The sequence below is a fragment of the Halichoerus grypus genome, chromosome 1, assembly GCF_964656455.1.
Source record: "Halichoerus grypus chromosome 1, mHalGry1.hap1.1, whole genome shotgun sequence".
Classification (NCBI taxonomy): Eukaryota; Metazoa; Chordata; class Mammalia; order Carnivora; family Phocidae; genus Halichoerus; species Halichoerus grypus.
The window spans coordinates 198461916-198488235 of NC_135712.1; the positions used below are offsets into that span (position 1 = coordinate 198461916).

Consider the following 26320-nt stretch of genomic DNA (forward strand, 5'->3'; position numbering starts at 1 on the left):
GACCTTTCCCACCATCCTCCCAGATGAGGAAACTGAAGCTCACGATTTCTCTGCCAGCTCAGGCAGAAGAGCGGCTAAGGAGAGCTGTGAGCACACACCCACCCCTCTCAGGGGCACAAAAATGGTAAGGCATGGAGGCCATCAGGTCAGCTGCACGAAGGCCACCTCCAAGTCCTCTGAATGGGCCTGGCTGGGTCCCGTCTTCCCTCTGTCACATGAAAACCACACCCGTACCCCACTCATATCCTACAACATTGCAGGGGCCAGGGAAATAGATGCTTGGAGGCAACAGCATTGTAATAAAGACACTGCTTTTATTTAGTTTGATATGTTTCTATACAGAATGCAGAAAACACATCTTAAAATCATATAGAAGGAAATAAAAACATGTCAGTGGTTGGTGAGCACTCGAATGTAAGATTGGCTCTGTGTCAGAGTCCCGACGGCCATCGCCAGCCCGGCGCTCAGGGGAGGAGGCTGCCTGCAAGGGCATTGTTGCTGTTGTTATTCTGTTCACTGCCCCAGCGCCTCCAGTTGCTATGGCAACAGGCCATTCGGGGCCAGCCATGTCTCTGCGTGGCAGTGCCCGATGGTGGGGTTGCTAGGGGCAACGGAGCTGTTTGGAAGGCCTTTCAAAGCCCTCACCTGGAACATTGGGAATTGTTTATTTTTTTGACGAGGTCATCAAAAATAATCTCACCAGGTCAGACCCCACTTGTGCTCGACTCTGGGGCAATGGAGAAACTCCGGCTTGGATCAGGGCGGGGAGGCACAAGACCCAGTCACCAGAGGTCCACTGAGCCCTCAGCCACAGGCCCCCCCCACACACAGGGGCACTGCTCACTTGAGTACCCCACCAAGGGCTGGGCAGCGGAGAGAGGCTGGGCCCTGTAGGGAAAGGCGCAGGGGGAACGCCCTCCTGAGAAGGGCAGGCTGGAGACCCCCTCCTCTCTGACCAGCCCTCCCCTCCTGAGGCAGCACACGCAAATCCTCTGTGAAACAGTCGATATGGCTTAGAAGTGGCTGCTCGGTGTGCAAAGGGAGCCTGGGTCCACCCACCAGCCCTCGATCACAGAAGGGATACATTATTGCAAAAGGCATTCCTCCCTAAAAGGTACCCAAAATAACTCTTAGACATCAAGAAAAGTCATGCTCAAAATGGTTTCTTCCAAAGGAGGAGAATCAAAGTAGAGTGGGCACCCCTGAGTCACGGGACAGAGATGCAGATGGACAGACGGACGTTCTGCTAAAAAAGGCAAAAGAAGCCCAGTGTAATCTGAGAATTTAAACCGTTATGAAAAGAAGGGGGTAAAAAAAAATCAAAATGAGCAAAGCCGTCAGTTCCATGGAATCAACACTAAGAGCTCGTACAAACTGCTGTAAGCATCACCATTTTTAATCTTTTTTTTAATAAAACAATTTGAGGCTGTATAAAAACTTTAGTAAAAAATTAGCTTTGAGAGCCCACAGATTTTTACTATGAACTATTGCTGGCACTCCTCCCCCGCCACCAGACCTTTCCCAGCCCAAGGCCCAGGACTGCAGTGCCAGAGAAGAGGGGTGGGGTGGGTCAGGGTGGGGCTGTGGACTGTTGGGACAAAGCGGCCAAGGTCAAGTGAGGAAAGAGCATCACATGACATAAAAATATTGCATCTTCACCAAAATGTCCCCCACTGAGTGTTTCAAAAACCATGATATTCCTTTCAGGAGGGGAAAAAAAACACAGAAGGGAAAAGAAAATATGTTGATGTGGTCGAGTCCCTCGACCTCCCCAGCCACCCCCACGAGCAGCCGGCCCACCCTGGAGCACCTAGGTTGGGGGCCACGGCCACCACTGCCTCTTGGGGTCCCTTTTCCATGGAAATGAAGACCCCTTGGTGATGGGCCACTAGCGTGCATGGGGTGGGGGTGTGGATATCCACGGCCAAGAGGCCCCTCCAGCTTCTGGCCCCTGGCAAGAGCGGGAGAGCAAGCCCAGCACCAGGGCCCTGGCCCCAGAGCCACAGCCGGGAGGCCCCCAGTCAGGCTCTGCCTTATCAGAGCAACCAAGTTTACATAGTGTGAAAAAATAGGATTCCTTTGATAAAAAATACTGTCCCTTGGTCTTCTCTAAGTTTGAAACACCCTGGGAGCTTATTTTTAGCAAAGCAATTTCCCATACCCACCCAAAAATTATACATACAAGTTTAGGTAAACAGCAGATTAAATGTAAAAACTTAACCTTAACTTCTGAAAGTCCTTTGAATTTAATCTTTAGCTACTGTTTTCCATGTTACATCCTGCAGCTAGACACACGTGAATAGAAAAAACAGTACAGTTAGTGTTAAAGGCAAAACGCAGAGAGCCGGGAGGCCGCCCAGCACTGCCTGCGAGTTCGTTCACGGCTCCTCGCTCCCTTCATCTACCTCTACTCCAAACAGTGCTTTCAGAGCCAGCCATCCAAACCGCAGCAAAGAATTTTCTATGAACAAACAAAAAGCTGTTAGGCAAAAAATAAAAGTAAAAATGTCCCCAAAGTCTCTCCAGCTGCTTTGGGGTTTTGGAGGACCAGAGAGGGCGGGCTCGGCCAGGCCTCGCGCGTGTCAGTGTGTGCTAGGTCAGGTGTCGGCTCCCAGTGGGCGATGGTCTGCAGGCCACCGGTCTCCACAGACAACACCGTGTTGTCTCCAGGGCCCTGCCCTACCCCTGCCTCCACCCAGGCGCTTGTGGGTTAAGGGGGCACGTAGGGAGGGGGCGACCGGTACGGGGTCATGTTCTTGGGACGGGAGCCCTTGCCCTCCATGGGGGCCGTGAAGGGCGGGGGGGGCTGGTAGGGAGGCGCGTTGGGATCCTCATCCCGCAGGGGCGTGTACTCTCCCACGGTGTCCTGGTTCAGAGGAGTGGTCTCGGGCACGCTCTGGTTGGGGTACTCAGGAGGGGGGAGAGGGGCTTTCTCCTCCTGCAGGATAAGTGGCATGCTGGAGGAGGGTGGAGGCTTGGAGTCATCCAGCTCGTCTGCAAAGATGATAGGCACCCCCTTCTTGATGAAGGTGGCCTGGTCCTCGAGGGTGAGCTTGCCCTTCCGCTTCTTGCGATAGCAGATCATGGCAATGATGCCGGCGATGAGCAGAATGGCTGCGACCACGACAGCCGGGATGACCGTGTGCAGGTAAACGTCATCCTCACTGCTCTTCTCGGGGTCCCTGTCCGGCACCTCCGAGGGCGGCGCCTCTGAGGGCACCCTACTGGGCGGCGCCGCGGGGATAAACTGCAGATGCCGGCAGCTGCCCGAGCCTGTCACAGCGATGCTCATGGCCCTGAAGTCAGGCTCCAAGGCGTTGGAGAAGGCGGCCCGAGGTTTCCCGTCATCCTCTGCAATCCTCCGGCTCAGCGCCGCAATCTGCTCCTTGGGGCAGGGCTCCAGGGGCAGCGTGTTGTTAGTCCACTCCACCACGATGGAGCCCCGGGTTATATTCTGCAGGGTGATGGTGCTGCAGTTGCGGTCCCCAAAGGCAAAGGCTAGCTTCTTCACCAGGGTGATCTTCTTGTGGATGTCATTCACCACTGGGGCTGGGTCGCCCATAAACTTGGCCTTGAACCGCGCAGGAGCTCTGTCCCCTTGAGGGCGCTTGTGGACGTGGATCTCGAAGGCATCGACAGCGGACAGGCCCCCCTTGTCTGTGGCGTGCATGAAGTACTCGTGCTTGCCCACGTGGCTGCTGTCGGGCAGGCCATACATGAGCTGGCTATTGCTGTTGAACTGCACCCAAGACTTCTCGCCTACCAGCTGCTGCTCCCGAAGCTTCAGGGTCAGCTTCAGCTTATCGGTGGTGGTGTCCTCGTTGTCATAGAAGGTGTCTGATGGGATCTTCACCTCGAAGTAGGTGCCCACCCACGCATCCACCCTGTCGATGTGGTTCTTCAGCTCCGGCCGCTGGTTGGGTTCTCCACGGGGAACCCCACTTGCGGTGGTGCGGATGCGAGTAGGCGGGGAGGCGGTTTCCAGTCTGGTGATGGGAGCTTTGGTGGTGACCCGCGGCACCGGTCGGGGTGTCCGTGGCTTTTTGGTCGGCCTTCGAGTTGTGGTGGTGGAGGAGTCAGTAGAAGGCGTGGCTGGTTTGGGTGTGGATACTCGTGGCTTCTTGGTGGTAGTCGTGGGAGGGGTGGCGACGGCCGTGGGCTCCACGTAGCCAGGAATGGTCATCGTTGGGCGGATCTGGCCAGGAACTGTGGTGCCAGCTTCTGACACTCGAGTGGGCTGGATGGGGCCTAGGGTTGGGGTCTGAATAATGGCTCCTCGAGTCCGAATGGTGACTGTGGGCTTTCCAGGAACAGGATCTCTGACTGGAGGGGCCATTGTCTCTGTTGGGGGAGCAACGGCTGGAGATGTGGGGGTAGGCACAATCCTGGATGGGGGCTCCTGGATGGCCGTGGTTGGAGGCCCGATGGCAGTGACAGGTGTGGGGGTGGCATGGATCTGCCTCCGGATGCGTTTGGGGAGGGGGGGCTTCTTGTTGGCGATATGCCAACCCACCACAGGGTACCCAAGCTGGGCAGACATCGCGCCCTCCCTGGCAGGGGCCTCCACACCACGAATATCAGGCACATTGTTCTGGTTCAGGGAGCAGCCCAGCTTCCAAGAGAGCAGGGCCCCATTCTCCACCACCTTTTTCGCATTGCCCGGGCCAGCCATGAAGGCTGACATGTCAAACAGTCTGTTGTTCACCACGGGCACCAGCTTCATGTTGGGAAGCTCCACTTCTGAGAAGCTCTGCATCCTGTGCAGGAGGTCAATCCGTTGCTTTGGGGTCATCTTGGTGAGGTCAGCATCCAGAATGACCGTCAGGACGGTCACAGGCTCGTCGGCAGCACAGGCCGATGACACCACCTCAGCAGGGTCTGGGGATGCCGCCCGCACAGACTGCGGCTCGCTGTGGTCTTCAGGGTAGACCTCAATAGAGAACACACTGGAGGCCTGGGGGACGTGGCTCCCGTTGGCCCCCAGCCGCGTGGCGCTCACTGAAATGTAATGCACACCCTTATCGGTGTCGAGAGGGAGGCCCTCCAGGGTGTGGCTGTGCGGGTCCCAGTGCAGCCAGGACGGCAAGGCCTCTTTCCCCGCTGCTGACACCTAAAAGAGACACCAGCATGAGTTAAGGGGTACTGTCGATGCATAAGCTGACAATGATCACAGTAGTTCCTCCCTGGCCCAGCCTGAATTGTGCGACAGGCTGAAGGTATAACTCAGAATTTCTGCTGGGGGAACCAACTCCTCTCCTGGAGCTCTCCTTCACCTGTCAAGAAAGACTGGGGCTGCCAGATAGGCTAGCTTGGAAGGCAAATGATTGCCCAAGGCCACACTATGGGGAGACAGCAGTGATGGCACTCACACACACATCTCGTCCCAGAGAACTGATGCCGTGGAGCTCAAGAAAGTTGCAGGTTTCCACAACAGCGATATGCCCTGCCACCTACTCACCCACCTGGCCTGCGGAGTCAGGTCCAAGTGTCTCATCCCTCAGCACTCCTTTCCAACCCTGTCTCAGACTTCTCCCTGCCCTCTGTAGACACCACAATTTTGCTCGAGTCGTATGCCCTTCCTGCCCAGAAGTGGAAATGCACACGGCCCTGGGTGCAAGGGACAACTCAATGTCCCCAGATGCCTCATTTACAACTACCACGTCAGTTGGACATACATTCAAGTACAGTGGGACACATCTGGATGGCAAATACAGCTAGCCATATCTAACGTCTTAATTAACCCTGCTTTTCAAACCTCAGGAAAAATGGCAACACCCAGGGTGGGGAACTCTAGAAGAGTGTTGATCAAAGAGTCCAAGGAGCTCTGGTCTCTCTAAGGGAGAGTTCTTTAGTCAACTAAGTTTGGGAAATATACAGAGCCCACCTCTGTCCTTGGAGAGCCCAGGCCCCAGAAGCAGGCCTTGAGGAGCTCACCCCCTTACTCCACTCAACAGCACCTCCCAGGTGCTCCTATTTTAGGGCAGAAGTCCTTTTCCACAGGGACATGACTGGTGATAATCAAGGTACCCAAAGGAATGCTGCCAGAGAAACTTCTACCATCAGCTGACAAGAGGGAAGCAAGGCTTGCCTCTTGCTTGGGCCGATCTATGACTACTCTCACCTCTGGGAAACGCCATTCCTGCCCCCAACCCAAGAAAGGTGGCACCCACTCTCTGGTCTAACGAAAGTCACTCTCAGCTCCACGGTCCTGTTCCATCAAGCCCAGAGACAACAATGGCCAAGAGACGGCACGTCTTAACTGCCAGCCTCAGCCCAGGGATGGCCCTGCATGGCCACTGCTTTTCAGCAGAGGGACACTAAAATGCTTCTCTGCCCACAGCAGGAAGGCCAGAGGGCTTCTGCTGGGCTCCCTAGAGGCTCTGGTTCCTCAGGATTCCTCTTGCCAAAAGCCAGGTGCCTGACTGGGAAGGAGACCCATACCTGATCTTCCTAGTCAGGACCCATGGCCAGGTGCATGTCATTCCATCAATCTTACCAGAGACTAGATACTTACTCCCCTATAAACAGATTTCCTACCTCCAAAAACCCACGAGAAGACATGTGACATTATTAGAAGTTACTGTTATTGGGGCTGTCCTTTAGTGACTGCTTCTGAGCCACTGAGATCACAGAGGGTCTATGAATAGCTTCTTTTGTGACACCACAGCAACTCGAGGTGCACCACCATCTACCTAAGGCACCACTAAGAACCCCCTTCCTGTCAGTCACCATCCACTGCAAACACACCCAACATTCAGAAATGACAAAGTATCTGTAAACATGGGTGTCTTTAAATCCATGAAAAACACTAAATATATTTTTCCTTTAAAATCTTTTTTAGCTACAAAAATAATACTTATTTCCAATGTTTTGGTTCAGTTATATTAAATATGAAAACTGTCACATCCACATATAAACATGTAAAGCAAAGGCTAAATGCTCTCATTTTGCAGAAAATAGGAAGCAAAGCTGTCAAGGCCCAAATGGAGTAGTCATGGAACCATGAAACGTTTTACAACGGTGGGGTATGGCTTGGGGTCCTCAGAGGCGGGCAGTAGGTGAGCCAGGGTGTAGCCAGGTTTCCAGCAACCCAAGCATGTTTCCTCACCGCACTCCATCCCAATGGCCACCACTGGGATGGCAGGACACCCAGCAGAGGGAGGGCCTAGAATGGAGAGCTCAAGGTGAAGTCATCCAAGGAGACGCCACCTGTAGAGAAGACCAAACAGGGCTGGGAGAGAGACCAGGACAGGCTCTGGCAGTGGGTACCAACTGGCTGGCCAGGCCCAGGGGACGTTCCTGAGTATCCAGGCGGCCATGCCTGTGCCCAGCCCTATGCGTTCCATCAGCACAGACGAGTAAGTAGTCCCACCAGCTACCCAAGGGCACTTGATAACAGAGAAAACTGAGAATGGCCCCACCTCCTCAAGCCTCCCAGCCTGGCTCAATTCCTATTCTGCTGACCCCAACAGCCACAGGCCTGCTGCCAGACATTTCCTAAGGAATAAGCCCAAGCCACTCTTTGGCCAAGGCTCCCACACGGCCACCCTCGGAAGACATACACTTATCTAAACTATGCTAAGTAACATTATTACATGTTAATAACATCTAACAGCCGGGGCACCTGGGTGGCTCAGACGGTTAAGCATCTGCCTTCGGCTTGGGTCATGATCCTGGAGTCCTGGGATCGAGTCCCGCATCGGGCTCCTTGCTCAGCAGGAAGCCTGCTTCTCCCTCTTCCTGCCACTTCCCCCTGCTTGTGCGCTCTCTCTCACAAATAAATAAAATCTTTAAAAAAAAAAAACAAAAAACATCTACAGCCTCTCCAACCTGCACTTCTGCCTTCCCTTCTGCAGATCCTGGCTCCTCACGATCCTGGAGCGTTGGCCATGCCCTGCCATGGGACAGGTGTCCGACCCGCATCTATAAACCTGAAGCAGACAGTCCCCAGGGTCCTGGGTACTCCTCAGACAGGAAGGAAAGGTACCAACCTGGAAGTTCTAACATCCATGCATCTCTGAGCATCCTGGTATTGGGAATGTGAGGCCCAGGGAGCACTTTAAGTGGCAGTGATTCGCTTCAATGAAGGGCCACAAGGAGCGAAACAAGTACGAGCTCTACAAAGAATGCAACCAAGTCACAAGCAAGCTGGCATCTCTGCATTTTCAAGGCCATTTGGGGAAAGCCCCTGCACTGGGAAGCCTGAACATGCCTAAAGGGCTGGCAGTGTCCACAGTCCCTGAAGGATTCCACTAACAGTCCCTCCCTCTTGAGGGCACTCAGTTGAGGGAATGCTCTGAAATCCAACACCTGCTCTACCCTGTCAAAGCAGGAGCCCCTCAGCCCAGGGGAACTCCTCACATCTTCCCAAGCTTTCAAAACTTCCAAGCTCTAGAATGCTTTTCCTCTCAGGGCCGAAGGGCAAAGCAGGATATGAAAGTTCCTCCTGAGAGACCTGCCCCCGACAAGCCAGGACTCATAGTTCCCTATAACAAGAGCAGACGCGACAGGAAGCCCCATTTCCAGGAGTCCTTGGCTGAATCCCAGTTCCAGGCAGGCTGAAACTTGACCCAACCTCAGCCCCGGTTTTCTCATCTGTAAAAAGGGGAAAACGATGGCATCCTTGTACAATCACAGGGCCAGGCACATGCTGGATTCTCTGTGGGTGCGGTTCCCCGCCCACTCCTGGGCTGAGAGGACCCAGTCTGCACTGTGAGGCTGCTGCAGCAATAGGTTGAGAGTCCACTCCCCGGTCCTGCTTCTGGCCTTGGACCCATCACATACTGTGACCTTTTCTCCCTGGTCATCCCCCAAAGCAGAAGCTCCAAGCATCAAAGGGAAGTGGGGAGGCCACAGGAAGGGGAAGCCAGGACTCTACAGGGGAATAAGGCCCTGGGACCCTCGGGGACTTGCTTGCCTATTGAGAACTATCTGCCAGGAGTGGATGAAAACCCTGAGGGGCCTGGGGGAGGAGAGAACTTGCTGCAGGGGCAACCCAAAGACCAGCATTCACTTCTTCAGTCTCAAACAGATGTGCTCTATCCTGGCATGTTTGCACATGAGATTCAGACTGTCCTTGGAGTCTCTGGGTTTATTCACATAAAGATTTCTGCCCTAGCTGTACCACCCACAACTAACCCTTAATGGCAGGAATGACAGATAAGAGGTAGGAAACAGAGCACCAGCACATGTGTTTGGGTGACAGGCTGGTCCAGGTCATGGGACTCTCCCAGGGTCTCAGATCACTCAGCCCTCCCTCACCAGATACCAACACTGCTTTGGAATTGGGGGAGGCAAGGCCTGCTAACCTTATAAAGCAGCCACCTTGGAAAGAAGCCTTCAGGCTGCCAGTGGGAACACCTGCAGGGGGCAGAAACTGCAGGAAGAAGGCTGATTTAAGAAAATCATAGGCTCTAGCTCACAGGTTCACACAGAAAGAGCCAGAAATCTTTCCAATTTCAGCAACCCTCAGAGAAGACATGCTTCTGAGATAGAAGGCAAGCCCACCACTGAGGAAAACAAGATCTCCAACTGCCCCACACCCAGTTTTAGAAATCTTGATCCACAAAGTACATCCAAAAACTAAGAATCAAAACCACAAAACTTGGGCAGACTACCCGCCCAGCAATGCCCACAATGAGTCACCATGACCAATGACTGCAGAACTGCCAAGTGTGAAGGTTTTGGTCACCCTTTAGTCTATATTAACAGATAACTAGTAACTGACTCCCTGTTCAGTTCTGGGGCATTCTCTCCAACTGCCTCACTGCTGCCCTCTCACACACAGTAGAACGTCAAACACCGGTTTGATAAAGATACAGCATCTGTTCCAAACACCATGCAACACAAGCAACATGTCTCATCCCAACTCAGTATCCTAAGCCTGGACAGAGAGCAAATGGGCAGAGGAACTTCCAGTACTTAATCCTTCATCAAAATGCAAGTTTCCAATACCAAAACCAGATAAAGCCACCACGAAGAAAGAGAACTACAGGCCAATATCTCTGATGAACACAGATGCAAAAATTCTGAACAAAATACTAGCCAACTGAATCCAACAATACATTAAAAAAATCGTTCACCATGATCAAGTGGGATTTGTTCCTGGGATGCAAAGGTGGTTCAGTATTAGCAAATAATCAATGTGATATGTCACATCAATAAAAGAAAGGATAAAAATCATATGATCATTTCAATAGATGCAGAAAAAGCACTCGACAAAGTACAACATACATTCATTATAAAAACCCTCAACAAAGTAGGTCTAGAGGGAACATACCTCAACACAATAAAGGCCATATATGAAAAACCCACAGCTAACATCATACTCAATGGGGAAAAACGAGTTTTGCCCCTAAGGTCAGGAACAAGACAAAGATGACACCTCTCATCACTTTCACTCAACATAGTACTAGAAGTCCTAGCCATAGCAATTAGACAACAAAAAGAATAAAAAAGAGCATCCAAATTGGTAAGGAAGAAGTAAAATCTTCACTACTGCAGATGACATGATACTATATATAGAAAAGACTCCACCAAAAAACTACTAGAACTGATAAATGAATTCAGTAAAGTCACAGGATACAAAATCAATGTACAGATATCTGTTGCATTCCTATACACTAATAATAATGAAGCAGCAGAAAGAGAAATTAAGAAAACAATCCCACTTAGAATTATACCAAAAATAATAAAATATCTAGGAATAAACTTAACCAAAGAAGTTAAAGACTTTTACCCTGAAAACTAGAAAACACACTGATGAGGGTGCCTGGATGGCTCAGTTGGTTAAGCATCTGCCTTTGGCTCAGGTCGTAATCCCGGGGTCCTGGGATCGAGTCCAGCATTGGGCTCCCTGCTCAACAGGGAGTCTCCTTCTCCCTCTACCCTTGTGATCTCTCTCATGCTCATGATCTCTCTCTCAAATAAATAAAAAAAAATCTTAAAAAAAAAAAAGAAACACTGATGAAAGAAATTGAAGACAACACAAAGAAATGGAAAGACAGTCCACACTCACGGATTGGAAGAATAAATATGATTAAAATCTCTATACTACCAAAAGCAATCTACAGATTTAATGCAATCCCTATCAAGATACCAACAGCATTTTTCACAGAACTAGAACAAACAATCCTCAAATTTGTATGGAACCACACAAGACCCTGAATAGCCAAAGCAACCTTGAAAAAGAGAAACAAAACTGGAGGTATCACAATTCTAGTCTTCAAGTTATATTACAAAGCTGTAGTAATCAAAACAGTATGGTGCTGGCACAAACATACAGATCAATGGAACAGAACAGAAAACCCAGAAGTTAACCCATAGTTATATGGTCAATTAATCTTCGACACAGAAAGAAAGAATATCCAATGGAAAAAAGTCTCTTCAACAAATGGTGTTAGGAAAACTGGTCAGCTATATGCAAAAGAATGAAATTATACCACTTTCTTATACCCTACACAAAAACAAAAAAATGGATTAAAGGCCTAAATGTGAGACCTGAAACCATAAAAATCCTAGAAGAGAGCACAGGCAGTAATTTATGACATTGGCCATAGCTACATTCTTCTAGGTAGGTCTCCTGAGACAAGGGAAACAAAAGCAAAAATAAACTATTGGGACTATAATCAAAATAAAAAGTTTCTACACAGTGAAGGAAACAATCAATAAAACTAAAAAGCAACCTACTGAATGGGAGAAGATATTTGCAAATGACATATCCATTCAAGGGTTAGTATCCAAAATATATAAAGAACTTACACAACTGAACACCCAAAAAACAAAGAATCCAATTAAAAAATGGGAGGACAAGCAGATTCCACACTGAGTACGGAGTCTATCACAGGACTCAATCCCATGACACTGAGATCACGACACGAGCCAAAATCAAGAGTCAACCACTTGACCAGCTAGGCCACGCAGGTGCCCCTCAGTGGTCCATTTCAAAGTGGCACAGACTGCTGCCCTAGGACACCCCACTGCTTAGGCCTCTAGCAGCCTTCCCTGGCAAAGTCCTTGTCGTCCCTCAGACCTGGTTACTGGCCCTTGACCCCTCAGCTCCCCACCCCTCAGCCAAGTTGCAAAGCTGGGCCAACCCGGAGCCATCTATGGCTGGGTGCCACACGCACCCCCGCAGAGGCACTGACACATCATGTGACCAAGGCCTCCTCTGCGCAGGCCTACTATGTGGTCTCCTCTGCCTAGGGAGATGGGAAATTGTCCCTCTGATGGAGTCTGAGCCTCCAGCCAAGTTTCAGAGGCCCCCGTGATACATCAGGGTGATCCTGTATCTGGGCCCTGGACTATGACAATGAGACAAATCTACTCTTTGGCCAAGCTCAGCTTCTGTAAATGATGCACACGGACAGTTACATGACTGGGCTGCCGGGAGATGGCACAAGTCAACAGGAAGAACCTCTGGCTTGAGACCAAAGAGCCAAAACTTTGTCCCCACATAAGATGAGGAACCACAGTGGAAGTGGGTATGAGGGGCCTTTGCTTTGCCGAGTAAAGCAGAGCCACACCCACGAGAGACAATCTTTGGTGGACCTGCAAGCCTCAAACCAGCACAAGCCTCAAACCTTGCCATTAAGGCCAAGGCCACAGGATCACATGCTGAACGCAACTTGTCCAGTCCAGCCAGTGCCCTCCAGGTCTGAGTTATGAAGCATTTTACCTGATGTTAACTGTTCTCATCTAAAAACAAAAATTAATCTTTTTTCCGCCAAAAGGGACAGCTTAGCATAGTTACAGCCATTAATAAAATTCTCACAGTCAGTCCCTCAATCCCAATGTCATCTATTTTTACTTTGTCATGTTCTTTCAGCCCCTGTCAGTAAATTTTTTTTTCTTTTTTTTTTTAAAACACAGAAGTCAAGTCTACACTTCAGTAAGTATTTGAGTTGATGTGTCTGGGCAAATGTCATTCTTACAACCCACCCCCAAGATGCCTTCCCTCGCCAACCCACATTTCCCGGTGTGCTATGTTCACAAGGGGTCCATTCAGAGCCAGGGAACACCCACTCGAGGCAGGAAGAAACTGCAGTTCATCTCATGCAGGCGGGGACACCACAGAGCTCTCAAAGCATCCAAAGAAACAGTCCTTTCATGAGTTCCCCTTCCTGGCCAAAAAGAGTACCCATTGTTCTCGGGGGAACAATTGGGGGCCCACGCCAGCAGCTGAGAGCACAGTCCCAGGAAGGGCTGCTCCCAGTCTGCCGACATCTTGGGCTGAGGGAAAGTCCACATTGTCTCCAGGCTAGGAGGATAAGGGGAAGCGGGAATGAAAAGCAACCAAATGAGACATCTGAAGGGGCAGCCAATCATTTCATGAGATGCAATGATGTCTCTCCTGACCACCCTAGAAAGGAGGGGTAAGAACGTCTCCAGGCACGTAATCACCTTCCTCAGCCAGTCCCTCGCTCACTCAAGTCAGAGGAGAGGCACCTGCAGGGAGCTGGAGCCACTCCTGAGGGAGGCAAGAGTCAACTGTGGCCAACTTGGGACAGCTGATGACCTAGCCAACAAAGGCCAAGCTGGCTTCTGTGGGACCCATCCCCACAAACCCTGACGAGGAGGGAGGGCGCTCTAGGGTCTAAAGGCATCTGTGAGAGCAAAGGACAGCTGACCTGGGGTGAGCTTTGCATACAGGTATCCAGTGTGGTCCAAGGGAGCACATGCAAGGACCACCTGCTTTAGAGTGTCCTAAGGCCACAGGAGACAACAGAGTCCTGAGGCACAAGTCTCTCCAGAAGGTCATGCTGGCCACTGGGCCTGGAGGTATCCCACAGCCCCTGCTGGCACCATCAGGTCAATGGAATCCATCTGGGAGTTAAGCTGGGGTCGATAACAGCAAATCGATTCTCGAGGCAGAGCTAGAGAACAGCAGGAGAAGCAAGAGGTGCTGGGCAAGCTGAAACTGAACAAGGGCTGTCTGGACACGAAAGGATGTCAGGCGTGAGGCAGAGCAGAGAGTCTAGGACCTCAGGGCCACCTCCTCCAGGCAGGTGGGTCCCCTCTTCTTTTATTTCCTTGAGGCCTGGTGTGTAAAGTACAGGGAAGCCCTTGCCTTGGGAAGCTGATGTTACCTGATGGGCACATTTGGCTGATGCAAAGCAATACACCCTCTGCCACTGTGACCCCCAGAGTTGCCACAACCTCCTGAAATAGCATAACCAGGGTTCGATGCACACAGGTCAAACAAGGCTTGGCAGGTGGCCAGGGCAGCTCACTTAGAATGAGACTTACTTTTCTATCCCTTCAATAGACTATTATGACTGCTTAGTCTGTGGCAAATACTGACTTAGTCCATCACCAATCCCCATGCACATCCCCTGACCAGTCACAGCAAGAAGGACAACCACACTATCAAATCTCATCCAATCTCAGGACAGGACCCGGCTCTGCTTGTGAATCCTCATTAGGTAACTCGACCACGTCCAAAATGGTTAGAAGACCAACCCTCACCTGGGAACCCCACATGAGACTCGGACAAGCTTAGTCTCACAGGCTTTGACAATCCAAAGCAAGTTTATAGGGGTCCTGAAGGGGTCCTCATTCCCTCTGCCAGCCCATAAACATCTGAGGAGCTACTGTGTGATGGGAGTCAAACATGCAGACTAACAAAAACCAAGAATTTCAAGTACAGAAATTTGCTAAGAAGATAACATAAGGTTTTGTGGGAAAGCTATTTTTATCAGGGTGGAAGGAAAGGACTCAAGATGAGCCTGAAAGAGGTGACAGGACCCCAGCCAATAGAAGAAAGTGTATGTCAGAGGCCAGGGTAGACCCTGAGCTTGGCATGTCCTTGGGGCAAGAAAGAGGCCAGTGTGGCTGAGACATGATATGCAAAGGGAAAGAGGAGAGAGAGGAGGCCAAAGGCCAGATCACATGGGCCTTGATCCTAAGTGCAACTCAGTAATGGTTGGGGGAAAGGCAGGTGTTAGCAGATTTAAGCTTTACCAAGATAAGGACAACTCTTGCCTCAGTGTGGAAAACAGCCTGAGGGGAGGGAGACAACCTGGGAAGAGGCAAATAAGTGGTAGCTTGGATGATGGTAGTAGTGATGGATACCATTTGGAAGTCACCTCAACAACACTCCCTGGGACCAAGATCTGAAATATTCCTCACATACATAAGAATATCGGGCAAGTCATTAAAAGTCACATTCCCAAAGAATACTTAATGACCATGAGGAAAAAAAAATCAAGCTACAGTGAATAAAAAAAGGTAGGTTTAGGGGTGCCTTGGTGGCTCAGTCGGTTGAGCATCCGACTTGGTTTTGGTCAGGTCATGATCTCAGGGTTGTGAGATTGAGTCCCTGTCAGGCTCTGCGGTCAGCAAGGAGTTTGCTTGCGATTCTCCCTCCCTCTCCCTCTGCCCCTGCTCTCTCTAAAATAAATAAATCTTAAAAAAAAAAAAAAAAAAGTAGGTTTAAAAATATTTCCAGTATGGGGGCACCTGGGTGGTTCAGTTGGTTAAGACTCCTCTTGATTTCGGCTCAGGTCATGATCTCAGGATCATGGGATCAGGCCCTGTATCAGCTACACGCTTAGCAGGGAGTCTGCTTGAGATTCTCTCTCTCCCTCTGCCCCACCCGCCCCCTGCTCTCTCTCTCTCTCAGATAAATATTTTTTTTAAGATTTATTTATCTGAGAGAGTGCAAGCGTGAGCTGGGGGAGGGGAAGAGGGAGAGGGAGAGAATCCCCAAACAGACTCCTCGCCCAGCATGCAGCCTGATGGTGAGGCTCAGTCCCACACTGGAGACCAGAACCTGAGCCGGAATCAAGAGCTAGACACTCAACCGACTGAGCGACCCAGGCACCCCAATAAATAAATCTCTTTTTTTAAGATTTATTTGAGAGAGAGAGCACGCACACGTGTGTGCACCAGCAGCGGGAGAGGCTGAGGGAGAAAAGCAGACTCCCTGCTGAGCACGGAGCCCAATGTGGGCTCACAACCCTAAGCTAAATCAAGAGTCAGACACTTAACCAACTGAGCCACCCAGGCATCCCAGACTCTAAATAAACGTTAAAAAAAAAAAAAAAAATTACCCTACAACCCAGCAATTGCACTGCTAGGTATTTATCCAAAGGGTACAAACACAGATTCAAAGGGGCACATGCACCCCAATGTTTATAGCAGCAATGTCCACAACAGCCAAAATGTGGAAAGAGCCCAGATGTCCATCAACAGATGAATGGATGAAGAAAATGTGGTACAAATATACAATGGAATATTACTCAGCCATCAAAAACAATGAAATCTTGCCATTTGCAATGACATGGAGGGAACTAGAGGGTATTATGTTAAGTGAAATAAGTCAGTCAGAGAAACACAAATACCGTATGATTTCACTCATCTTCCGTGGAATTTAAGAAACAAAACAGATAAACATAAGGGAAGGGAAGGAAAAAAAAATTTTTTTTTTTTAAAGATTTTATTTATTTATCTGAGAGAGAGAATGGGAGAGAGAGAGCATGAGAGGGGGAGGGTCAGAGGGAGAAGCAGATTCCCTGCTGAGCAGGGAGCCCGATGTGGGAGTCGATCCCGGGACTCCAGGATCATGACCTGAGCTGAAGGCAGTTGCTTAACCAACTGAGCCACCCAGGCGCCCGGAAGGGAAGGAAAAATAAAATAAGACGAAATCAGAGAGGGAGACAACCATAAGAGACTCTTAACTACAGAAAAAAAACTGAGGGTTGCTAGAGGGGAGGTGGGTGAGGGGATGGGGTAACTGGGTGATGGACATTAAGGAGGGCACAGGATGTAATGAGCACTGGGTATTATAAGACTGATGAATCACTGACCTCTACCTCTGAAACTAATAATATATATCAATTGATTTTAAATAAATAAATAACAAAATTAAAATTTTAAAAATGAAAAAAAAAATATGGTATGATTCCAAATCTAAGATGTCTGTGTGTGTGTGATATGGACACCTCCTTATGAACACAGAAAATGATAGAAGAGTTCAGTCTGAATGGCAGGAACCACAAGAGATTTTTCTTTCACCCTTTTCTACAACACACATTTATATATCATTATTATAATGAGAAAATAAAAAAGACTTTTTATATAAATATTTATTAATCATGTTTCACATATAGGGAAACCGAAGCTCCAGAGATGAAGTCACGCTTTCTGATCTGATTTCCCACCCCACATAACCCTGATGGTAAGACTGTCTGGAACAAAGAGTCACACATTTTCCTCTGTTTTTCTACAGGCTGATCAGCTACTAAATGGTCTGCTTTCTACAGATAAATGTGCTCAGATAAAATCCTGTTTTCCCAGTAAAATCTCTTTACTCCCCTTGTGAATAAGCCTGTTAAATATTTCTCTGCCAGATACAGCAAATACCACTCGCTGTATTGATTCAAGGCACCTCTCGTCAAAACTAATCCATGTAAAACATTCCAGTGACCACTGGAACAAGGGCAACCACTACAGGGTTTGGCTACTCAAAAGATCAAATCTGAAGGTGGACAAGAACTGTACCTCCAAAACTGCCACTATTCTTTTTCTAATGGTCAGACTAGCATCTGGCTTGCTGGGGCATTAATTACAAAGATGACATGGAAAACTTCTGCAAACTAGAACAAGCTCTGTGGAACTAAGCCAGGATCTTTAGAGTAATGACCGCTTCTGAGATCAGAAGGCCACCCTGAGAACAAGCCATGACCTAAAGAGAAGGGGGCCGGCAGGGAAAATGAAGGGAGCACAGGGAAGGTGCAGGTAAGGAGTGGGTCCGCCCAGATTCAAGGGAAAGCGGCATAGATTCGCCTCTCAGTGGGAAGAGTGGCATAGCATTTGTGACCATGTCTAATCTAGATGCCTGGGGCTTGTGGGTCAGAGAGGAGAAAGTTGGTAATAACCCACCAGAGGCTGTGTGTGCTTTGATGAATAAGTACAATGAAGTGTTGCTATACAAGTTACCAAGCCAGGCCTTAAGAGACTGGCAGCTTCCACTTCCTGTTTCTTAGAACCCAGCTAATTGTGCTATGAGGAAATCCAAGCAGCCCAGGGAAAGGTCTACATGGAGAGGAACCAAGGACCCTGACCAATAGCCCTGGCTAAGCTCCCTGTCAACAGGCAGCACCAATTTGTCAGCCATGAATGAGCCATCTTAGAAGTTAACCCTCCGGCCCCATATGAGCCACTCTAGCTAGTGCCATGTGAAGCAGAAATGAGGTTTCCAGATGAGCTCTGACTCCCTGAATTCCTGGCCACAAAATTGTGAGCAAAACAAACTGGGAGTTTTAAACCACTAACTTTTGGTGGTTTAAACACACCAAAAGATAACCAGAACACTATGTGTTTGCAGAAGTCTAAAGGCAAAAGAGATATAAAAACTACCAACACAAAATACAAATCTTGGGATATTTTTAGTTCATTTTGAAGCCACACCTCTAGGGGAAGAATTCTATAGGACAACTATGGCCAAGAGCCAAATGTGGCCTACCACCTGTTTTTGTATGGCCTATGAGCTAAAAATGGTTTTTGCATTTTCAAATGATTGAGAGAAAAAAAAAATCAAAAGAATATCTTTTGACATGCGAAAATTATATGAAATTCCAATTTTAGTTTTAGTGTCCATAAGTAAAGTTTTATTGGAACATGCTCATGCCCATTCATTTACACATTATCTATGGCTACTTTTGTACTATACTGGCAGGGTTGAGGAGTTGCAATAGAAACCATACGGCCTGCAAAGCCTAAAATATTTACTATCTGGCCTCTAAGAGAAAGAGTTGACCTCTGCTCTAAGACATGTTCATAACTTGAGGGGTAGACCCTACCCATCATGTGGCCACCGTGCAAACTCACTCAGGATCCAGGGGAAATTCCAAGGACCCACAACCCCAGACAAAGGGATGGTGCTTCTTGACACAAAAGCTTCCTATTTCACCTGATTTCCATCTTGGGCCAGCCAAGACATTCTTCTGTCACATGGGTCTCAGGTCCCCTTGTTCTCTGGATTGCTTCACCAAAGAAGATGGGGCGAGGCTGAAGTCTGCATACTAATACCAGGTTCTTAAGTGATCAAATACATTAGTAAACATACAACACCAAATGAGAGCAAAACTCCTATATTTACTTATACCTTTATTATAAAAATAGGTTCAAATCATTTCAAAGTCCTGTATTTCTTGGGTTTAATACCATGGTTAATGAAAGAAGACCTTTTTCTACACATAAGCCCTTCCATCAAACCTAACCCTATGACCATGAAAGTTTCCAAACCACAGATGTAAAGGCTTTTTAATGGTAACACCTTCAAAAACGGGAGCAAGAATAAAAGTTTAGATGCTATACAGAGATATCTGGGGACCCTCTTGTAAGTATCAGTGGTTGTCCCTCTCTTATGGTAACTGCACAGGTCCTGGAAGAACTGAGTTCAGAACTGCTGGAACTCAGAATGGAAAGCGAAAAAAACAAAAACAAGCAAACAACTAAAACCAAAATGCAGATGAGAATTCTTCCCCATTCACATAAGCTTTATATCCAGTCTCACCTTGATGAGTTCTCCATTGGAGGCAATTAAATCTGTTGGAATGGTCACTCGAAATGAGCGCCCAACGACAGCCGTGCCATCAGGAATGCCCACCACTGTGGGAACAGCCTCGTGAAGGTCTGAGAGCACTGAGTGCATGGACGCCTCGAGCTGGTTCTCCCAGTCCCTGCCGGCCTCTGAAGGCCAATGGGACTGAGCCACGGCCACAGAAAGCAGAAGGAGAAAGGTCTTCCCCCAGAGGGGGAGCAGCAGCCAAAGGCCCGCAGACATCCTCATCCCGGCCTGGGTCTGCTCAAGCCGACAATCTCACTAAGAAAGGAGGCAAGTGACTTGGTCCCAGAGCTGGGTCTTCACCCTCTGCACACCTGCTCCATCCCAGGGCCTGAAAAAAAAGACAGTAGACTCAGACTTTAGCCGACCCCATGGTTTCCAAGTTGTACACGGCAGTTACTACCCCCTAAGGTTAACAAAAACATCTACCCTGAGTTGGATCAAGTCTCACCCTGTGCTGTCCAGTACAGAGGGACCAGCTACATGTGGCCGTTGAGCACTAGAAATGTGGCTGGCCCATTAAGGGCAAAATACACACTGAATTTTGAAAAGTTAGCATAAAAGAGGAATGTAAGATGTCTCCTTAATACTTTTAAAATATTGATTACATATTGAAATGATATTATTTTGGATATAAAATATATTATTAAATGTTAAGTAAATAATTACATTAATAAATGATAAAGAAATGCATTAAATAAAATACATTACCAAAATTAATTCCTCCTTCTTATTTTTATTTTTTCATGTGGCTACCAGAAAATATTAAATCACATGTGTGGCTCACATTATATTGCTGTTGGGCAGTGCTGCTCTAGACCTAACTCCCAGTTTATAGCAAACACAGGAGTCATGAAGACACAATCAGACAAATCTAGAATATGGGACCTTCTACAAGATAACTGGCCTGGTCTGTCCAAATGCTGACAACCCTAAACACAAGCGGGCTGTTCTAGATTTAGAAACAGCAACCAGATGTAGTGTGTGCATCTTGACTGGATCTGGATTCACTTAAAACAAAAAATTAAAAAACTTCAAGAAAGAAAAAACACAAAACCCCAGCTCCAAAAGGAGTAATTGGGGAATTTTGTCTCTGGGCTGGAGATTGGATTTATTGTTAATTTTCTTAGGTGAGATGATAGTAGTGTGGTTCTATAAGAGACTGTCCTTACTTTTGAAGGATTTAGGGCTGAAGTATCAAAAATCTCTGCAATTTACTTTGAAATGTTTCAGGGGGAAAAATTTTTTTTGTATATATAGAGACCAAGCAATGTGGATAATGTAACAATTATGAAGTCTTAAAACAATGCTTTTGGGGCACCTGGGTGGCTTGGTTAAGCACCGGTTAAGTGTTCAACTCTTGATTTTGGCACAGGTCATAATTTCAGGGTTGTGAGATCGAGCCCTGCATCTGGCTCCGCGCTGGGCATGGAGCCTGCTTAAGATTCTCTTTCTCGGGCGCCTGGGTGGCTCAGTTGGTTAAGCGACTGCCTTCGGCTCAGGTCATGATCCTGGAGTCCCTGGATCGAGTCCCACATCGGGCTCCCTGCTCGGCAGGGAGTCTGCTTCTCCCTCTGACCCTCCCCCCTCTCATGTGCTGTCTCTCTCATTCTCTCTCTCTCAAATAAATAAATAAAATCTTTAAAAAAAAAAAAAAAAATTATTAAAAAAAAAAAAAAAAAGATTCTCTTTCTCCTTCACCCTCTGCCTCTCCCCCCCAAAAAAACAAAAACAAAAAACAAAAAACAATGCTTTTGAAGAGACTAGAAAACCAAGTATTTGCACAGACAAGTTCAGCAACTGCTCACTCCTCACACCCCAAGCACTAACCGTAGGACTTGTTTATGAAACCCGTATTTGCAAACTCAGTGCCAGTGAACACAACTCATTTGGCCTCTCTTGCTCCCTACCCCCAAAAGAGAGATTAGAACCCTGCACATTGTCCCTCATACTTCTGACTGGCTTCAGTGCAGGCAGCTCAGAACGCCTGCCCTGAGGCTGAGAGCCACACAGATGCATTATGGGACTTGCTGGGTGTCCTCAAGGTGACCAGAGCAATTTCCCATTCTAGAAAAGAAGCAAGCCCTGCCCTGAGCCAAGCTGCTGAGGGGCCACATGTTATTTTTTTGACTGGGGTAATGCAAAGTAAATAATATTGCTAAAAAAAAACAAGGTCCCTGAAGTGGGCAGTGTACTGTAAAGTCAATGCAAATCCAAGCCAATTCCAACATGGTTGGGGGTTTTTTTGTTGTTGTTTTTTTTTGCTATTGATTTTGCCATTCCTGTTCCTACGTTGTTTTTGAACTAAAATTCATGAGACAGTCAAAACCCAAGTAAAATAATTTTGAAGGTTGGGAGTCCTAGCTTACCAAACAAAGACTTATCATAAAGCTACTTATATTTAAAGCAGCATTACAGCGGCAGAGTAGAAGTGGACTGTGGAACCAGAGAGCCCAAAATCAGCTTGCAAAGGAGCTGTTCAAAGGCACCAGGACCAGTGGCCATCTATGAAGAAAATCAAGTACAATTAGGGTCCTCCCTCACTTCTCCATCATAAATAAGATAAAACCCAGGTGAATTAGATATACAAATGTAAAAAACAGAACTTTAAATTTTTTATTTTTTTTTTTAAGATTTTTATTTATTTGTGTGAGAGAGAGAGAGCACACAAGCAGGGGGGGAGCGGCAGGCAGAGGGAGAAGCAGGGCTCCCCGCTGAGCAGGGAGCCGGATGTGGAGCTTGATCCCAGGACCCAAGATCATGACCTGAGCCGAAGGCAGACACTTAACTGATTGAGCCACCCAGGTGCCCCTGATTTATAAGTATTTTTCTATGAAAATAACTTTATAAACAGCAGTTATACCTAGCCCTAGTTATTTTTTAAGATTTTACTTATTTATTTGACACAGAGAGAGAGCACAAGCAGGGGGAGTGGCAGAGACAGAGGGAGAAGCAGGCCCCCTGCTGAGCAAGGAGCTGATCCTGGGATCATGACCTGAGCTGAGGGCAGACAGATGCTAACTGACTGAGCCACCCAGGCGCCCCAAAATTTTAGAATATAGTAGAATGTCAGGGTAAGAAAGGATTTCATTTAACAAGACATAAAAAAGCATAAAAGAAAAAAACTGGACTTCCACATCTAAGAAGATAAGGTAGACATATTTTTCCCCTAGTTTCCCACTAAACACAACAAAAAATCCTAGACATCATATATAAACACGAGACTCTAAAAAGTCAAGAGAAGAAGGCAGACCAGTGAGGTACCTTAGGACCCAAGGAAAGACACAGTGGTGAGTTCCCTGGGTTTTCTTTTTCACTCAAACATCCCAGATGTGGAGCTGAAGATGCTGGCAACCCAGAAATGCCAAAAGATGATACAAAAGAGAGTCCCAACAAAAGTCTGCTCTCTTTATAATTTTTTTTTTTTTTTTAAAGATTTTATTTATTTATTTGAGAGAGAGAGAGAATGAGAGACAGCATGAGAAGGAGGGTCAGAGGGAGAAGCAGACTCCCCGCCAAGCAGGGAGCCCGATGCGGGACTCGATCCCGGGACTCCAGGATCATGACCTGAGCCGAAGGCAGTCGCTTAACCAACTGAGCCACCCAGGCGCCCCAAAAGTCTGCTCTCTTTAGCCGAAGGAGCAGGAAGGGGGTAGCATAGCAAGACAGAAAACATTTAGACAGTAACAGCTCTATTCTAGCCAAACACCACAGAAAAAACTATGGCCCCACTCCCACCCAAAGGCCAAATGGAGAGCCTTAGACTTCCACCCTCATGAGGTTGTAATAAGGCTCCCTAACATCCCCACTGGGGTGCTATCAGAGAAGGCCAAGTAGGGAGCCGGGACTTTTACCCCCACTGGCCAGTAACAATGTACCACCTGGCCTACTCCTCTAGTCCCTCAGTGTCAGTGGAAATCAAACCTAGATTTCTATGCCCATCCGAAGAGTAACAAGGAGTATCTCCCACTTCCTGCAGTGCTGGTGTCAGAGAAGAACTAGTGTCAGAACGTTTACCACTGCTCAATGGTAAAGAGGGAACGAGAATTCCCACCCCTACCCAGCAGTTAACAAATACTTCACCAGGCTTCAGGTGTCAAAAAAGGCTGAGTGGGGCAAACAAAAAAATCCAACTCTTAAATAGAACAAACTGGTAGCTGCCAGAGGGGAAGTGGGTGGGAGGATGGGTGAAACAGATAAAGGTGATTAAGAGGTACAAACATGGGGCCCCTGGGTGGCTCAGTCGGTTAAGCCTCCAACTTTTGATTTCAGCTCAGGTCTGATCTCAGCGTCCTGAGATCAAGCCCCGAATTGGGGCTCCGCCCTCAGCAGGAAGTCAGCTTCTCTCCTTCTCCCTCTGCCTCAGCCCTCATCCCTACCCCCCCACCCCCGGGCTCACACTGCTCTCTCTCAAATAAATAAGTAAATCTTTTAAAAAAAGAGGTGCAAACTTCCAGTTATAAAACAAGTAAGTCGTAGAGATAAAAAGTACAGCATAGGGAGTATAGTCAATAATATTGTAATAGTGTTTGGTGACAGATGGTGACTCTACACTTATCACGGTGAGCACAGAGGAATGTATAGAACTGCTGAATCACTATGTTGTCCGCCTGAAACTAATAGAATACTGTATGTTAATTACACTTCAATTAAAAAAAAGGGTGAGTAAGGAACCTGGACTTCTACCTCTACTTCCCAGTAATCAGGCAGTACCTCCCTCACCAGTCCCCTGCCAGAGTATTAGAAAAAGCCGGGTAAAAAAATCAGAGTTTCAGAACAAAATACAAAACTGTTCAGGTTTCAATCAAAAATCACTCATCAGGGGTGCCTGGGTGGCTCAGTTGGTTAGGCATCCGATTCTTGGTTTCAGCTCAGGCCATGATCTCAGGGTTGTGGGATTGAGCCCACATCAGGCTCTGTGCTAGGTGTGGAGCCTGCCTGGGATTCTCTCTACCTCTCCCTCTGCTTCCCCCACCCCTCCACCCCCCACCCCTTCTTTCCCTCTCAAAAAAAAAAAAAATCACTCATACCAAGAACCAGGAAGATCTCAAACTGAATATAAGAAGACAATCAATAAATGACAATACCGAGATGACAAGGATAGGTAGGTGGAAAGTAAAGGAACAGAAAAAGACATAACATGCACACATTAATTAAGAGAAAGCAAGATGGGCGCCTGGGTGGCTCAGTTGGTTAAGCGACTGCCTTCGGCTCAGGTCATGATCCTAGAGTCCCGGGATCGAGTCCCGCATCGGGCTCCCTGCTCAGCGAGGAGTCTGCTTCTCCCTCTGACCCTACCTCCCTCATGCTCTCTCTCTCTCTCATTCTCTCTCTCTCAAATAAATAAATAAAATCTTAAAAAAAAAAAAAAAAGAGAAAGCAAGAAAGGCTCTATCAATATCAGATAAAGTAGACTTCAGAGCAAAGACAATTACCAGAGACAGAGGAAAATTATATAATGATAAAAGGCTCAAGCTACCAAGAATAACAATCCTAAATGTACACGTACCAAACAACAAAACTATAAAATTTGTGAAGCAAAAACGGATAGAACTAAAAGGAAAAATAAACAAATCCACAATTCTAGTTTTGGAAAGTTCAACACCACACTCTCAACAATTGAGAGCAACCAGAAAGAAAATCAGCAAAGATACAAAAGAATTCAAAAATATCAATCAACCTGATCTAATCAACATTTATAGAGCCCTCCACCTGACAACAGCAGAACATACATTCTTTTCAAATGTCCACGGAACATATATCCAAATAAACCATATCTGGAGCCATAAATCAAACCCTGAAAAACTTGTAAGAAATGAAATAACACCGAATGTGTTCTCTAACCACAATGGAATCAAACTAGAAATCAGTAACAGGAGGATAATTAGGAAAATCTCCAAACACTCAAAAACTATGCAACATACTTCTAAATAATCCTTGGATCAGAGAGGAAATATCAATGGAAATAAATTATACTGAACTGAATGAAGATAAAAATACATTTGTGGGGTATGTTAAAATTTGTGGAACACAGCTAAAGCAGTGTTTAGAGATGAACTTATAGCACTGAATCCACCAGAAAAAAAGGAAAAGCCTCAAACCAATAATCTTATGCTCCCGCCAAAATAACCTTTAAAAAAAAAGGCAGAATAAACCAAAAGCAAGCACAAGGAAAGAAAGAATAAAGAGCAGAAATCAATGAAATTAAAAACAAAAATAGAGGGGCGCCTGGGTGGCTCAGTCGTTAAGCGTCTGCCTTCGGCTCAGGTCATGATCCCGGGGTCCTGGGATTGAGCCCCACATCAGGCTCCCTCCTCCACGGGAAGCCTGCTTCTCCCTCTCCCACTCACCCTGCTTGTGTTCCCTCTCTCACTGTGTCTCTCTCTGTCAAATAAATAAAATCTTAAAAAAAAAAAAATAGAAAAATCAATGAAAAAAAACCTGATTCTTTGAAAAGATTAGTAAAATTGACAAATCTCTAGTAAGACTGACAAAAAAGAGAAGACACAAATTACCAATATCAGGAATCAAACAGGATATCATTATAGATCCACAGATATCAAAAAAATAATAAGTAGGAGGGGCTAGATCAGTTGGTAGATCATGTGACTCTTGATCTCAGGGTCCTGAGTTTGAGTCCCACATTGGGCAGAGAGATTACTTAAAAAAAAAAAAAAAAAAGATAATAAAAAAGATCTGGGGCTCCTGGGTGGCTCAGCAGGTTAAGCGTCTGCCTTTGGCTTGAGTCAT

General features: G+C 47.3%; 1 protein-coding gene across 3 annotated transcripts in view; it reads right to left on the reverse strand.

Annotated features, from left to right (window-relative positions):
- Positions 1 to 294: 294 nt before the first annotated feature.
- Positions 295 to 26320, reverse strand: part of DAG1 (dystroglycan 1) — a 66607-nt gene continuing 40581 nt past the window's right edge. For all 3 annotated transcript variants that reach the window (XM_036100548.2, XM_036100547.2, XM_078078154.1), the window contains exons 2-3: positions 19520 to 19901; positions 295 to 5110 (exon numbers count right to left, since the gene is read on the reverse strand). In XM_036100548.2, the coding sequence (XP_035956441.1) occupies positions 2711 to 5110; positions 19520 to 19795 (2676 nt within the window). In that variant the 5' untranslated portion in view covers positions 19796 to 19901 and the 3' untranslated portion in view covers positions 295 to 2710. The remainder of the gene's footprint in view (positions 5111 to 19519; positions 19902 to 26320) is intronic.